At 35.4% G+C, this 14,330-nt stretch overlaps 1 protein-coding gene across 2 annotated transcripts in view; it reads left to right on the forward strand.

Moving 5' to 3' along the window:
- LOC122060150 (probable LRR receptor-like serine/threonine-protein kinase At1g53440) overlaps nt 1-14,330 on the forward strand; it is a 37,395-nt gene that overhangs the window by 858 nt on the left and 22,207 nt on the right. Inside the window, exons 2-10 of one of the 2 annotated variants that reach the window (XM_042623335.1) lie at nt 1,578-1,752; nt 1,852-1,923; nt 7,317-7,385; nt 7,527-7,598; nt 7,687-7,758; nt 13,681-13,752; nt 13,829-13,900; nt 14,024-14,095; nt 14,224-14,301. In XM_042623335.1, the coding sequence (XP_042479269.1) occupies nt 1,578-1,752; nt 1,852-1,923; nt 7,317-7,385; nt 7,527-7,598; nt 7,687-7,758; nt 13,681-13,752; nt 13,829-13,900; nt 14,024-14,095; nt 14,224-14,301 (754 nt within the window). The remainder of the gene's footprint in view (nt 1-1,577; nt 1,753-1,851; nt 1,924-7,316; nt 7,386-7,526; nt 7,599-7,686; nt 7,759-13,680; nt 13,753-13,828; nt 13,901-14,023; nt 14,096-14,223; nt 14,302-14,330) is intronic. The other variant, XM_042623336.1, reaches the window with a different exon arrangement.

Consider the following 14,330-nt stretch of genomic DNA (forward strand, 5'->3'; position numbering starts at 1 on the left):
AACTCGCCATGAAGTCAGTGGCCTTTACCCAAACGAAAAAAAAAAAAGAAGCCATGAAGAAGGGTCAATCCTATGCTTAGGAAAAGAATCCCATGTAATATATATATATATATATATATATTGACCTCGTAGGTGATTCTATCAAGAAAAGAAAAAAAAAAGACTTTGTAAGTCGTAAGTCGTAAGTCGTAAGTCGTAAGTGATAGTAAAAAATTATCTTTGCCACAATTATTTAAAAGTTTACGTTTTCTATTAATCGAACTCCACCTCTCACTCTAAGGCTCAAACCTTAGAATCCACTCTCTACTCATTGGTGGTCTTCCTTTTTTTTTATACTTTTTTATTTTTAATAGTTAATCACTTAACAAATGGTAAAAATATACTTTTTGTTCAACTTTGTCCTCTAAAATTCTCTCATAATTGTCAACTTCATTGTTATAAAAAAAATCACCTTGGTTTCACTGCAAGTCTTAAAATTCAAATTACAAATAAAAAAAAAAAAAGCTTAAGAGGTAATGTAAGAATTATGTCCAGATAAAGAGTGGGTAAAATGATCACAATACATCTTATAGAAGGTCAAAATCCTATCTTTGTTGATATAAAAAAATTCCTCTGCCACGGATGCAATTGTGTGATAAAAATCTAATGATCGACATGACATTGGGGCATATGATGATGTCGTCTCTATCGTCAGATCCTCGCCGTACAGCCACACCAGCGGCAGAGGATGAAAGTCCCTGTTGATGCTATTGTACAAGTTTTCATTGACACCGTATTGATGCATAGCCACACAACTGTCTTTTATAAAACCAACCCTCATTTTAATTTATCTATTGTTGTCGGTGGATGATATTATTATAATAGTAATTCCAACAACTTGAACTTCCAAAAAGGGCGCACGACAATATTTCAATAATAGCGTCTGTAGACCTCTCTCTCTCTCTCTCTCTCTCTCTCTCTCTCTCTCTCTCTCTCTCTCTATATATATATATATATAATAAAATAAAATAAAATAAGACTAAGCATGTGACACAGACACATGGTACCAAAGGTAAAAGGCACATGTGAACAACACATTCTCAGGGATCAAACATCAAACGTCCATTTTTATATATTTTTCAAGATCAAAATGCAGTAGGGATCTTAAAACAAACTTTTTTTTCAAGTTGGACTTAAAAATTTTTAATTTTAGCTTGAAAAGTAAGATTATTAATTTTTTATTGGATACTTTTTTATTAGATTTCAGATGATAAAGAGGATGTAAATTTCTCTTTGGACCGAATTTGAGTCCACCATATATATATATATATATATATATATTCAAGTCCGTTTGCTTTTTTTTTAAGATTTATACACGTGAGAGAAAGTATTGAGATGTTAAATGTTATAGATATAAGCTCACATCAGTTATTACGGGACCTTGTATCATGTGTGTTAATATACCCTTGAATCCACAAAGTGGAATTCACTTCCTTTTAACAGTTAACAATAGTTAATAATAATACTTACCTAGCATCTATTCATGTCAAGTAGCTACCTAAGAAGGTTTTAATTTTCTCATGGTAATATATTTACAGTACAAGCGCTTAAAAGCATAGCAAAGAAATTAAAAAATGGGCATTGGAACGTGAGTTCAACTTCCTGCAGTGAGGGTGGAGGTTTAAATGTGAACATTAGTGGCTCCGCCGCCGGCTTGGGCAAGAGCAACGTCACTTGTAGCTGCTCCACTACTGTTTGCCATATCACAAATATGTAATTCTTCTAACTTCCAACACAAAAATCTGTTTTTTGTTTGTGTTTGGTGTTAATCACCTTTTTCATTCTTATTATAATTCCTTTGAATTTCTTCAGTCAGCTAATGGGGATGAACCTCACTGGAGTTATACCTGAAGAATTCGCTGATCTTCCATATTTGCAAGAAATGTAAGTCAACCTCTTCATTACTCAACTGGCCTCGAAATTTTTTTTTTTTTTGGGTGAATGAAAAACATATTAAAGTAGGAAAGAAACAAATACAACAACAAAGCCAAATTGGCTAGACCAAGGAGAAAACCCTACCAAGCCCTACAGAGATGTGCCTAACCCCTAAGAGAGGGGACAAACCCAAAAAGGGAGTGGGAAGAGAAACAAGTCAAAGAAGGGAGGGATACAACCAAAAAAGGAGGGAGGGATACAAAAAAGGGAGGGGGGGGGCAGAAACAATAAAAAGGAGAATGACACAAGAAAATTGGGGAGGGGGGATAGAAGAGAAGAAGGACCCAAGAATATGCCGAATCTAAGGGGGTGAAGAGAAGAGAGGAAGGTCTCATGAAGAAGCCAGGAACCGATTTCTATTTGTATCAGGGCAAACAACAAAATTATGAAGAATTTTATTCCTCACATCAAAAGTAATAGCCTCTCTAATCTGCTCCAGTGAACGATTTGGTAGTCCATTTTCTTTTGTTCCTTTCTTACCAAATATGATATAATGTTGCACTGAATGCCAACTTGCCAAGATGATCGCAAAGGGTTTTACCATTAAAAGTATTTAAAAACCATTTTCATTTTCTTTCAAGTGGAAGAATAATTCTAGGACTTGACCAAAGCTTGCGAAGAATGCTTCCCCAAATCGACTTAGAGAAAGGACAATAAAAAAATAAGTGTTCAAGGCTTTCAAAGGAATTCCAACATAGGCAACAATTAGGGACATAAATATTTCTATGCATAAGAAATTATTGAGTGGTAAGACAATTGGTCATAGCTCTCTAGATTGAGAATGAACGCCTCGGAATAGCAGAGGAGAACCAAACAATTTTATACCCTGGGACAACTGGGGCAATAGAACGAGCCAAATTCTGAGTTTGAGGTAAAGCAACAGAAAGAATTAGCCATCAATAGGATTGTGTCACCACCACCCCTAGGTCTCAACTTAGTACTTGATAATTTGTTCCACATCTCAATCAAAGCATTTGAAGTACCAGGACCAGGGTCCCAGACGCCATCTCAAAGAATGGAAGACACCTTAGCCAACCTATCCGATCTCATATCATATCTAATTCTATCAACCATATTTAACCATTAGAACCCCATAAAGGTGCCAATTATCAAGCCTAAGATAAGTCTTAGAACCATCATGTTATTTGTAAATCCCACGTACCTAAATTCTATAAATCCTAAATTGCATTAACAATCTTGGGTGGTTTCATGTTACAGTAGACTCTTCACTAGGGGTGTCAATTCCTAAATCGAACCGGTAAAACCAGTCGGACCAAACCGATAACAACATGGACCGAACCGAATCGAAGCCTTATTGGTTTGGTTCAGTTTGGAGTATTGCAACCCCAAAACCAAATTGAACCACACCTAAAACCAGATGAACCCAAAACCAAACCAAAATCAGCTCAAAACCCAGACCGAAACTGAAACCAAACCGGTAAGAAACCGAAACACTCCAAAATTCATTAAAAAAATCAAAGTTTGCATAGTTTTGTATACATTTGTATGGAAAATCGAATCCAAACTGGACCAAAAATCAAAACCAACCCGGTTACAAATCGATTTAAGAAACCGAAGACAAACCAAAATCAAACCGCATCAAAACCAAACCGAAACCAGAATTTTCTTATTGGTTCGATTTCGGTTTCGGTTTCAGCTTTCCCACACTGAAACCGACTCAACCCGGACCGAAACCGAGCTGGACCGACCAATTTACACCCCTACTCTTCACCCATACATGTCACCTAAGCTTTAATCTGATATATGTAATACTTAAAAAAAAAAAAAAAAAAAAGAAGAAGAAGTTCAAAACATTGATTCAGGCTAGTGGTGTTTTCATAATTATTTTTTAAATGTTTTTTTTTTTGCCCCATAATCTCTTACTACATTAAAAACACTTTTCAAAAAGAAACAATTTTTATTGATTTTTTTATGTAGAAATTTTTATAGAACTTTGTTGACTAATGAAATATCAGGGTCTCATTTATAACAATTCTTTTTTTTTTTTTGGGTAAGGGAATTTACTATCACTCCCCTACACGTGGCCTATATTTACTAAAACTCCCTTAATCTCTTTTTTTTCTTTTGATATTCTGCTGTTTTTTGATTTGATCTCTTTTTCCTTTGCTCTTTTTAAATATCCAGATTACCACTCCTTTAATTTGTAACTTATCAAACTCTTTTCAAATTGATTAGTTAAAAAATGACATTGTAGAAAGATGGCACAAATGAAGGGCATGGTTCAGGTAGTTGGTATTGAATTGTTCAAATTAAGTGAACAATATCGATATTGGTTGAAAACAATATAGATCTAATACTTTTATTATTATTTTTTTTTAATCCTTAAAACCGTGTTACAACCCTAACGGATAATATAACATTGAAATCGATACCGATCCAAATTAGTATCGGCTAAGACTGATATCTATCCAATACTGATAAAAAAAAAATAGATTACTAAACTCGTGATGATGGATGAAACAAAAGAAAGAAATAAATAAATAAACAATATTCTTAATGATAGATGAGGTAAAATAAATAATAATAATAATAATAAATAAATAAATAAATAAATAAATAAATAGTATCTTTAAGTGACTCGATACTAATGCATTTGATTAGCAAAAAAAAAAAAAAATACTAATATATTTAAAGAAAATTCGAAAGGAAAAATAATAATGATATGGGAGCCGAGGAGGAGTTTGAGTTTCAGACAACAAAACAACATTTGAACCAAGTAATAATGGAAAGACAAACTAGTTGGTTGTTTTCTTGGATTAGTAAAAGCATGTTTTGAATCAATCAATTTAAAAAATATATATTAATAGGTTGGAGTTGAAAAAGAGAGGTGATTTGGGTATTTAAAAAGAGTAAGAGAGAAAGAGATGTAAAAGTCCAAAAGCAAGGGAATATCAGGAAAAAAAAAGAAAGAAGGTAAAAGGTAAGGGAGTCGATACATATAGCCCAAGCGTAGGGGAGTGACAGTAAATTCCCCTTTTTGGTAAGATCCTTTATAACATACTCATGAGTGATATGACCATGGTTTTAGAGCACAGAATCCAACTGGGCATTAATTTATGATATCGGAATAGATTAGTATTGGATTGCCTGTATCAAATAGAAATACCCTTGCTTCATCTTAAATATTGTTTTTTTTTTTACTCCTAATCTGTACAGTTCAACCGAAACAATATCAACCAGGTATTAGGATCGGATACTTGCCATACGAGCAATCCGACACCAATACTTAGAACCATGGATATGACACTCGTCCAGTTTTTTAGATGTGATATTCTTGATCTTCTTTACACGGAAAAAAAAAATGTTCTTGAATAGGTCATTCGGGGTCTTCGTTGGGCCCCTATAGTAGGAAAGTGTTCGAAGGAAGAGCATTGGATGATCTATTGAGATTTTTTTACCATCGGTGAGATTGTCATCTATGAGATTTCGGTCTCCCTGGTCTTTAGATACGTCTATACATCACTAGATTGTATATGTCGTTTCGAGTAGTTTGGGTTTCAGGGGAGATGCAACGAGGGGTGGGCTGAAGGCAGTATGTAGAACTAAGATCTCCTTCAGTTCTATTTGGCTGTATTTCTCAATGTGGCTATTGGGTCGCATGGGAGATGCAAATGGTGGAGTGGAGGGGGGTTATGTTGCAGGAAGAGGGATGGGTTGGGACGAGAGAGAGAGAGAGAGAGAGAGAGAGAGAGAGAGAGAGAGAGAGAGAGAGAGTATAAATGATAGTTACCCTAACTAAAGTTGCAAAGGGAAAATATGCCTGTACATTGGGAAGTATAGGATGGTAGGTCGCACAATCCATATAAATTTTTGGATAAAGGCTCTCTAACAAAGCAGTGTAGCCCAAGCCTCCTCACATGATCTTTTTTTTTTTTTTTTTTGTAGTAGTTTTTTTGGGAAAATCAACTCCGTGTACTCTAATATTTTCTTGAGTCGATCTTTTTTCTTTTCCAATGAAATGACATATTTGCCTTTTGTTGTGGGAGGAGAAATTTAGATTAAAGGAGTGCTATACGTTGGACTCCCAGATAGAGAAAATAAGTAGAAAAATCTTTTTGAGGGGTATAGACTAACTCACTTGCCCAAAGAAAGCTCTCTCAAAGCTTTACCTTAGGCTGTTTTTGGTAGCCAAGGAAAGAGAATAAAATAAAAGAAATACACAACAAAAATTCTTTTATATTTTTTTCTTGGTTTAAAAAATTCTTTTTTATGTTTAGTAGATCAAGAGAAGATTTTTATTTTTTTTATTTTTTTTGAATTTCCGAAGTTCACATTGGAAATGGTGAAGTTTTCTTTTTCTGCACCAAAAAAAAAAAAAAAAATTTCCAAAAACATAAGAAAATACAAAAGCTTTTCTTTTCTTCTAATGGTAACCGCAAACATAGATATTTTTCTTATTTTTTTACCATTTCATTTATTTTCTGGTTTTTTTTTTCTTTTCTTTTCTTTTCCAAATTCTTTTTTCCTTTTCATTTCATTTCATTTCTTCTCTTGGTAGACATAGATCTAATAAATAAAATAAAAGAATAGAATGGAAAAGAGATAAAATGGTAAGAAAAAAAAATTATGTATGTTTGGTTACCATTAGAAGAAAAGAAGATAATAGTTTTTGTATTTTCTTGTGTTTTTGGCAAGATTTTTTTTTTAGCAAAAGAAAAACTTCACAATTCCAAAAGTGAATTTTGAAAAAAAAAAAAAAATCTTATCTCAGGGCATGCCAAGCACAATGAGAATTTCTTAAACTAAAAAAATAGTACAAAAATTGTACATTTTTTTTTGTCTCTTGGCTTCCAAACACAGCCTAAGGCTGCATTTGATGGAAAAAAAAAATCAAAGGCAAATGAAGCAAAAAAAATTAAATCCAAAAAAGAATTTTTTTTTTATCATTATCCAACATGATTGTATGTAATTTTTATTTTACTTTTCAAATTCAAAAGATTTCAATGAAAAAAGGAAAGCGAATTCTAGGGAGAATTCTAGGGTTGCACCAAGACACACAGGCAGTGATTTTGACTACCTCGCCCCCATGAAAGATTAGAAACACGTACCCTATTAATGCTTCCAGGTGTGACCCCGCGTTGATGCAGCGGCTAAACTCTTGGAAAGAAAGCATTCTCTAATTTCTGACCAAAAGACATCGAGAGTGCACATGAGAGAAAAGAGAGAGAGAAGACCAAGTACCCTAACTGGCAGATTGGAGAACCTTTTCCTCCCTGCCCACTCCCACAAAAAAAGAGTGGGGAAGTGGTTTTGGCGCCATTGTTTTTTTTCGTTTTCCAAACTCCATTTTAACCGAGGCAGGATAATGTTTTTGTGAACAGAGACCTGACTCTAAACTATCTGAATGGATCAATTCCTACTCGTTGGGCTGAGATCCCTCTCGTCATCATGTGAGTTACTTAATTCTTCCTCTTCTTCTACTTCTCTCTTTGCATTTGTAGTTTTGAATTCTTAAGTTGCTTGCTTTCAGTTCTTCGACAGAAACATTTAATGAGGACACTAACCTAACCCAAACTGTGGGGGAATTGCAGCTCTATGTTGGGAAACCGCATCAGTGGAACAATTCCTAAGGAGATTGGTGGCATCGCTACGCTGGAGCAGCTGTGAGTATCGGTGGCTTAAGCTTCTTGATAGGTGAGGGCAATGAAATGACGCATAAACCGATTTTCTCATTCTAATTTTCATTTCTAGGGTCTTGGAAGATAACGAACTTGAAGGAACCCTTCCTCCAGAGCTTGGTAATTTATCACGTTTGAAGAGATTGTAAGCTTTCTCTTCTCATTCCATTGTTTACGTTCATACTTAGTTTAGGTGGATATTTTGGACATTCCTGAGCATACTGATTACAATTACAGAGCCTCAAATCTATTTATTCAACTGAAGAAATTTGTGTATTGGTCACAATTAGTTTCTGTTCGAGGTACCTACCCCCCCACCCCCCAAAAAAAGGTAAAAAAAATCAAGGTGAGTATCTAGTAGATGGATTCAAGTCGTTGTCTTTGAAATGAACTTGCCGAAGTTGATATTGACCAAAGAACATGGTGCAAATTGAGATTAGGCAAGGGTACTGCATTAGCAGAGATTGCAAGTGGTTGTATCTACAGAAGGGGTTGGTTAAGTGCAGGAATATTGATTTTGCTTTTTCTCCTGTCCCCCTCATACTAGGATGTGCTTTGATTTCGGTGCCTACATTGAGGCAATAACCTATAGTCCATTTAAGGTCTTGCAAAGTCCTCTTGTAATGATTTAACTTTCTAAAAAACAAACATCCAGAGGGTGAGGATTTACTGTGTAAAAGATTGAACTATTGATTCGGGTATATAGATCAACAACCATGTGATAAGGAGAACTTTGTTCTGTTTGAAGCAAAAATAATGTGGTTAAAATATTATATGTAACGCCCCAGCCCTATTAATCTTGCAAAATATTGTCCTCTTTGACCCAGTGCCTCAAGGCTTTAAAACGCATTGTGCCATGTTAAGGAGGTTAGAGGTTATCAACTAGCTCGGTAATCTCCCCCTAAGCGATGTGGGACTAAGTTTGCACACCCTCACCAATCTCCCAAACACCCTGGTATTTTTTGTATTCTTGGTGGGGACATCTCACCGATCTCTTAGGCAGGTCTAGTACTTGCCGTATTCTTGAGAGTTACAATATTTTTCCCTTTCGGTATAGCATCCCCGTTGTGGCCCCACACACTGCCGAGGTCTGCTCTAATACCATTTGTAACACCTCGTCCCTATTAACCTTGTACAATATTGTCCTCTTTGGCTCCAAAGAGGCTTTAAAACGCGTTGCGCCATGTTAAGGACTAAAGTTTGCACACCCTCACCGATCTCTCAAACACCCTAGTATTTGCCGTATTCTTGTTAAGAATACCTCACCGATCTCCTAAGTGGGTCTGGTACTTGCCGTATTCTTGGGTGTTACATTTATTTGAATATAATACGGTAAGAAAGAATCTGATGTTAGTCAGAATAGTTCGCATACAGTCTTTGTTGTTAGAAAGAATCAACAGTAGGCCACAGTAAAATGCAGAGAATAGGCATAAAATTTAGCTGTATTCAATGAATTAAGGGTGTTTGTCAATGTAAATAATGTCATAAATCATATCTTAGAAAATAAAAAATGGTGACATAGGTGAAATCATAAAATACTCAAAGTTGGACCAAGATTTGTCTTCATACGGTTTATAATGCCTTCTTTTTGCCAAGACATGTAGACATGCTTACTTGATAAATGATTAATATGGCTTCATATGGTCTGACTTATGTTGGTATGTGGAATGCCAAAACAAAATTTGGCTGTCGGGATATAATTCACAAAGGCAACCAATGGAATGCAACACTTATACCCATTATCACCTGATCGAAGAAGAACGTTCAACATTGTAAACCCTGATGGAGAAGAGATTTTCTCTTCCTCTGTAATCTCACTTAATTCTGAATTCTCAATCATGAGAGTGATCAAGGTTTCTCATGACCAAGGATTAAAGTATCGGTATCGGTCGTCGTATCGGTCGGCCAAAATTAAGATACGTATCGGAGGGTATTGTATCGTATCGGAGATACGCTAAGATACGCTAAAGATACGCACATAAATGGATAGGAAACACTTTTTTATACACATTTGCATAAAAAAATAGTTAAAAAAAGTTATATATAACATGTATTATGCATAAACAGTAAATTGAGAGTATTGCACTAAGAATCCAAGGTTTGTAATTGTCCCATAAATGTAAAATCCTTGTTCCCAACCTTGATTTCCACTTTAGTTAGAGAGAAAAATGGTTGACAGCAACTTTGGAACAAAAACACCTCAAAAAATTATGTTTTTTTAAAAAATTACCCATTTTGGCCATTTTATGACCGTATCGGTACGTATCGATGTGTATCGGTTGATACATACCGATACGCACCGATACGTACAGATACATACCGACACGTACCGATACATACCGAAACGTACATTTCACTTCAATTTTGAATTTTTCATAGAGTATCGGTACGTATCGGTGAGTATCGGTGCGTATCGGTGGTGTATCGGTGTGTATTGGTGGGTATCGGTGTGTATCGTAGGATACGTATCGATACATAAGGGTTTTAAAATTTTCATGATACGTATCGGTATGTATCGTGCCGATGCCTACCGATACGGATACGTATCGGCCGATACGGCACGATACGCACCGATACTTAAAACCATGCTCATGACCATAATATTTGTAACAACAACAACAATGTCGGTTACATAGATCCATGCATGACCGTAATATTTGTTACAAAATGTCTTTACAACCAACGATTGTGATTGGGACAAGTGGTGTGATCCAAATGGGTGATCTCATAACTTGTCCATTATCACACATAAGGACAATCAATGCGAGATGTAATCATTTATCCCCGAAGTGAGAAAATTTTCTTTACATTTTAGTCCCTTCACTTATCAGCATTACATAATGGACATATGGGTAGAGAAACAGACACTGCTAAAAACCCTAATCTATGGAATGACCAATATCAGAGAGTCTTAACTAGTGATTGGGCATAAAATGCTTTATAAACAATTTACAAAACTGCCATCGGTACTAGAATTTCCATCGAATCACTGTCAGATAATTCTCTCAAGATGTTCTCCCTTTCGGAAAGTGGATACCATGTCGAATTTTGCTTCCATCTACACCGGAACATTGTACACCAGACATACTGAGATGTAGCCAGAGTAGGCATCAACCTTTCGTACACCACAAGTGCACAATGCGCAACTACAATGGTAAGGACCTCTTAGGTATAGAGATAAAATGACCATTTGAGATTCTTGTTGTTCAAACAACCAACAATTTCTGTACAAGAATCTTGAAGATCACGTTCAACATAGAATATGAGTGCTCACATTTATATTCTGCAATTCAGTTGCGAAATATACACTGTGACAACTGTAAGAACAAAGTGCCTAATTTTGTCCTTAGTTGTGAACACTTTAAGGTCAAACCTAAGGCAACCATCACATATAAAAAATATCAATAAAGTCGATCTTGATTGAAATGGATTTGATGGACACACACACACACAAACACATGTATATACCTGGTTTAAAGTATCGGTCCGTATTTTATCAAATCAGCATATGTATCGGTGTCGGTCGATATCAATACGCTACACTTAAAAAAAAATGAAGTGTATCCTTGCATATCGATACCTATCAGCTGATACACACCGATTCATAACGATACGTAAGATATATATCTACAAGACCCATTTCACTTTCGAAACAAAGTCTGTTCTCTTTGCTAGCAGTACATGAGTTTCCAAAATTTGAAGCACAACACAATTGATCTCCCTTTCATTTCTTGGACTTGGGGCTTGAAATCATTCATAGCAAAAGATTTAAATTATACCATCAAACTGATGTTTAGAGGATTGAAGCATAAGAAATCATCCATTAAAGTTAAATATAACGCAAGACAAGTAAGTTGAAAAACTCAAATTTTTTCGCAAATCATTGTTTACTTCATTTTTTTTTGCTATATTTGAGTAGATTTGGGTAAAACAAACTAAATATTGCATAAAAAATGAATTATTGCATTGATTTGTTCATAGAATTTAAAATTTCTTAGAAAGTTGACAATAAACTATTACTACATGTAAAAAACCTCATCCTTTATAACAATTTCAATCGTATGCACTTGTCTCTCAATATATGTTATGTATTTTAAATTTATGCATGGTACATGTTATATATTGCTTATTTATACTAATTTTTTATGCAAAAGTGTATTTTCATATGTATCTTGTCCATTTTTGTGCGTATCTTGCATATCTTCAATACGATATGCTATGATATGTCTCTTCAAATGACCTGACCGACATGGTGATCGATACCGATACTTTAATCCTTATATATATATATATATATATCAATATATCTCGAACAATCTCCCACTTGTACATCAAAGCCCATTCTTATCAATCTTACACCCATATTCTCAACATGTCAATTAAATACAATTGGTGTAACTCCCTTCATCACTGGGCTTGATAAATTGTCTGCAATGTCAACCTTGGAAATATTGATATCGCTATCTTATATGATCTCCTTGATGAGATGATATTACACTCCACATGCTTATTTCTCTAACGTGCTCTTGGTTCCTTTGCTTGAGCTATGGCTCCCTCATTATATAACAACATAGGGTGCTGCACTAGCTCAGGTATCACATAAAGGTCAGTTAAGAACTTCCCCAACCGCAAACCCTCTTTGGCTGCTTCACAAGCTTCCAAGTAATCTGCTTTAGCTGTGGAGTTTGCCATTGACTTCTGCTTGGCACTCTTCCATATGACTGTCTCTCCTTCCATCATGAATAACATACCAGAAGTGGACCTTTTGTTATCCTTATCAGTCTGGAAATCAGAATTTGTATATCCCATTACTGATATACTATTTGCACCATACTCCAAGAAATAATCGTTAGTCCTTTTCAAGTATTTCATGCTGCACTTGACAATAGTCTAATGTTTTGGTCCAGAGTTTGATTGATAATGACTAACTATACCAACAACATGACAAATGTTTAGTTTCGTACATATCCTCGAATGCATCAGACCCCCACTGGTGAAGCATAGGGAACCTTCTCATAGCTTTAACATTTAAGGGTCTGAGGACACTATAACTTAGAAAGAGTGATGTCGTGTCTGAAAGGAACACTTCCTTTCTTAAAATCTTGTATTCTAAATTGTTACAAAATTTTGTCAATATGGTTGGATTGCGAAAGTCCTAACATCCTTAGCTCGTCATCTCTCACAACATGATGCCCAAGATATAACTTGCATCTCTTAAGTCATTGAAAAAGTCCTTTCCAAGGCTTAAGTTAGTGGTTGACTCTCTAGTTAGTGACAACCAATCGGCTTTCATCGCATGAAGAATTATCTATGATAATGCCATCCTCTGCAATGAGCTTATCAGAGGCTTCGATAGAAAGTTTCATTACTCTACCGCCCTTATGGAGATCGATATCCATAGACTTTTGACTCCTTGAGGTTGACTTCATTTCTAAAGTCATGCTTAAGATGGCCTTTCCTCCAGTTTTTGTCAATTGGATTTATCACTGTATTTCTTCTTTGTATTTCTAGGTGCTTGTTAATGGTAGTCTGGCCGGTTTCTTCACCTCTATAGTGGGCATTTGACAAGGCTGTCCCCTCTCCCTATTCGTCTTCTCCTTAGCCATTGAAGTCCTATACAAAAGTATTTATACTAGTACGGATCAACAACTTCTCTCTCCCATTCCCTAGTGCAAGGCTCTCAAGCTTTCCCTTCTCGCCTTTGATGACGATCTCATGATCTTCTCTAAAGCGAACATTGTTTTGATTGAGTCCATTATGTCTTATTTACACCATTTTAAGGGGTCGTCGGGCCTTTGGATCAATCACTTGAAATCTCTCTTGTTCTTTGAGGGCTCTGATGTTGACAGGGCTTGTTTGATTGAGGAAACAAGGTTTTTCTTTGGTCAGTCTTGGTAACTAAATTGCAGATTGTTAATGGTAGTATAGAAGAAATGATGGTTATGCAATTATTTTTGTTGTTGTACGGTTGCACCATCATTATCGTCATCAACATTCAATATCAAATTATATTTTCTACTATTACTATTTCAAATAAACTCATTATATAGCTTTCTTACTCTTGCAGCATTGTTTCTACGAACAATTTCTCAGGAATTATACCGGAAACATATGGCAAGCTTACTAACTTGGTACAATTGTAAGTTGTAGGTAGTTGTTTGGACAGATTTAACCTTTTGAAATAATAAATGCCTGAACTGGCTTGCTATTTGCAGTTTGATAGATGGGACTGGCATCTCTGGGAAGATCCCTTATTTCATTGGGAACTGGACTAAACTAGATAGACTGTGCGTACCAGATTTTTAGCAACCTCTCTTCCATTTTCTTCATTCGATGAAGATTTTTTCTATTATCTAAGGATATCTTATATGTTTTTTTTTTTTTTTTTTTTCCTGAATTGTGTATTGCAGGGATATGCAGGGCACGTCCTTGGAGGGCCCTGTTCCTTCTAATATCTCCCTCTTGAAAAACCTAACTGCATTGTGAGTGCACCTTCTAGAACTACTAAAAATGTTATTGTAATTGATCCTTGGCCTTTATTGTGGTTATGAACTGAAGTAGAGAATTGAAGGATTGGCTTTGATTTGATTTAGTGCATTTTGAATTTCAGGAGGGTATCTGACCTTCATGGGTCAAATATGAGTTTTCCTTTCCCTGACTTGCGGAATCTGACAAATTTAAATGAATTGTGAGTTTTTCCCCTTCATTTGAAGGAAT

The sequence above is a fragment of the Macadamia integrifolia genome, chromosome 13, assembly GCF_013358625.1.
Source record: "Macadamia integrifolia cultivar HAES 741 chromosome 13, SCU_Mint_v3, whole genome shotgun sequence".
NCBI classification, from domain to species: Eukaryota; Viridiplantae; Streptophyta; class Magnoliopsida; order Proteales; family Proteaceae; genus Macadamia; species Macadamia integrifolia.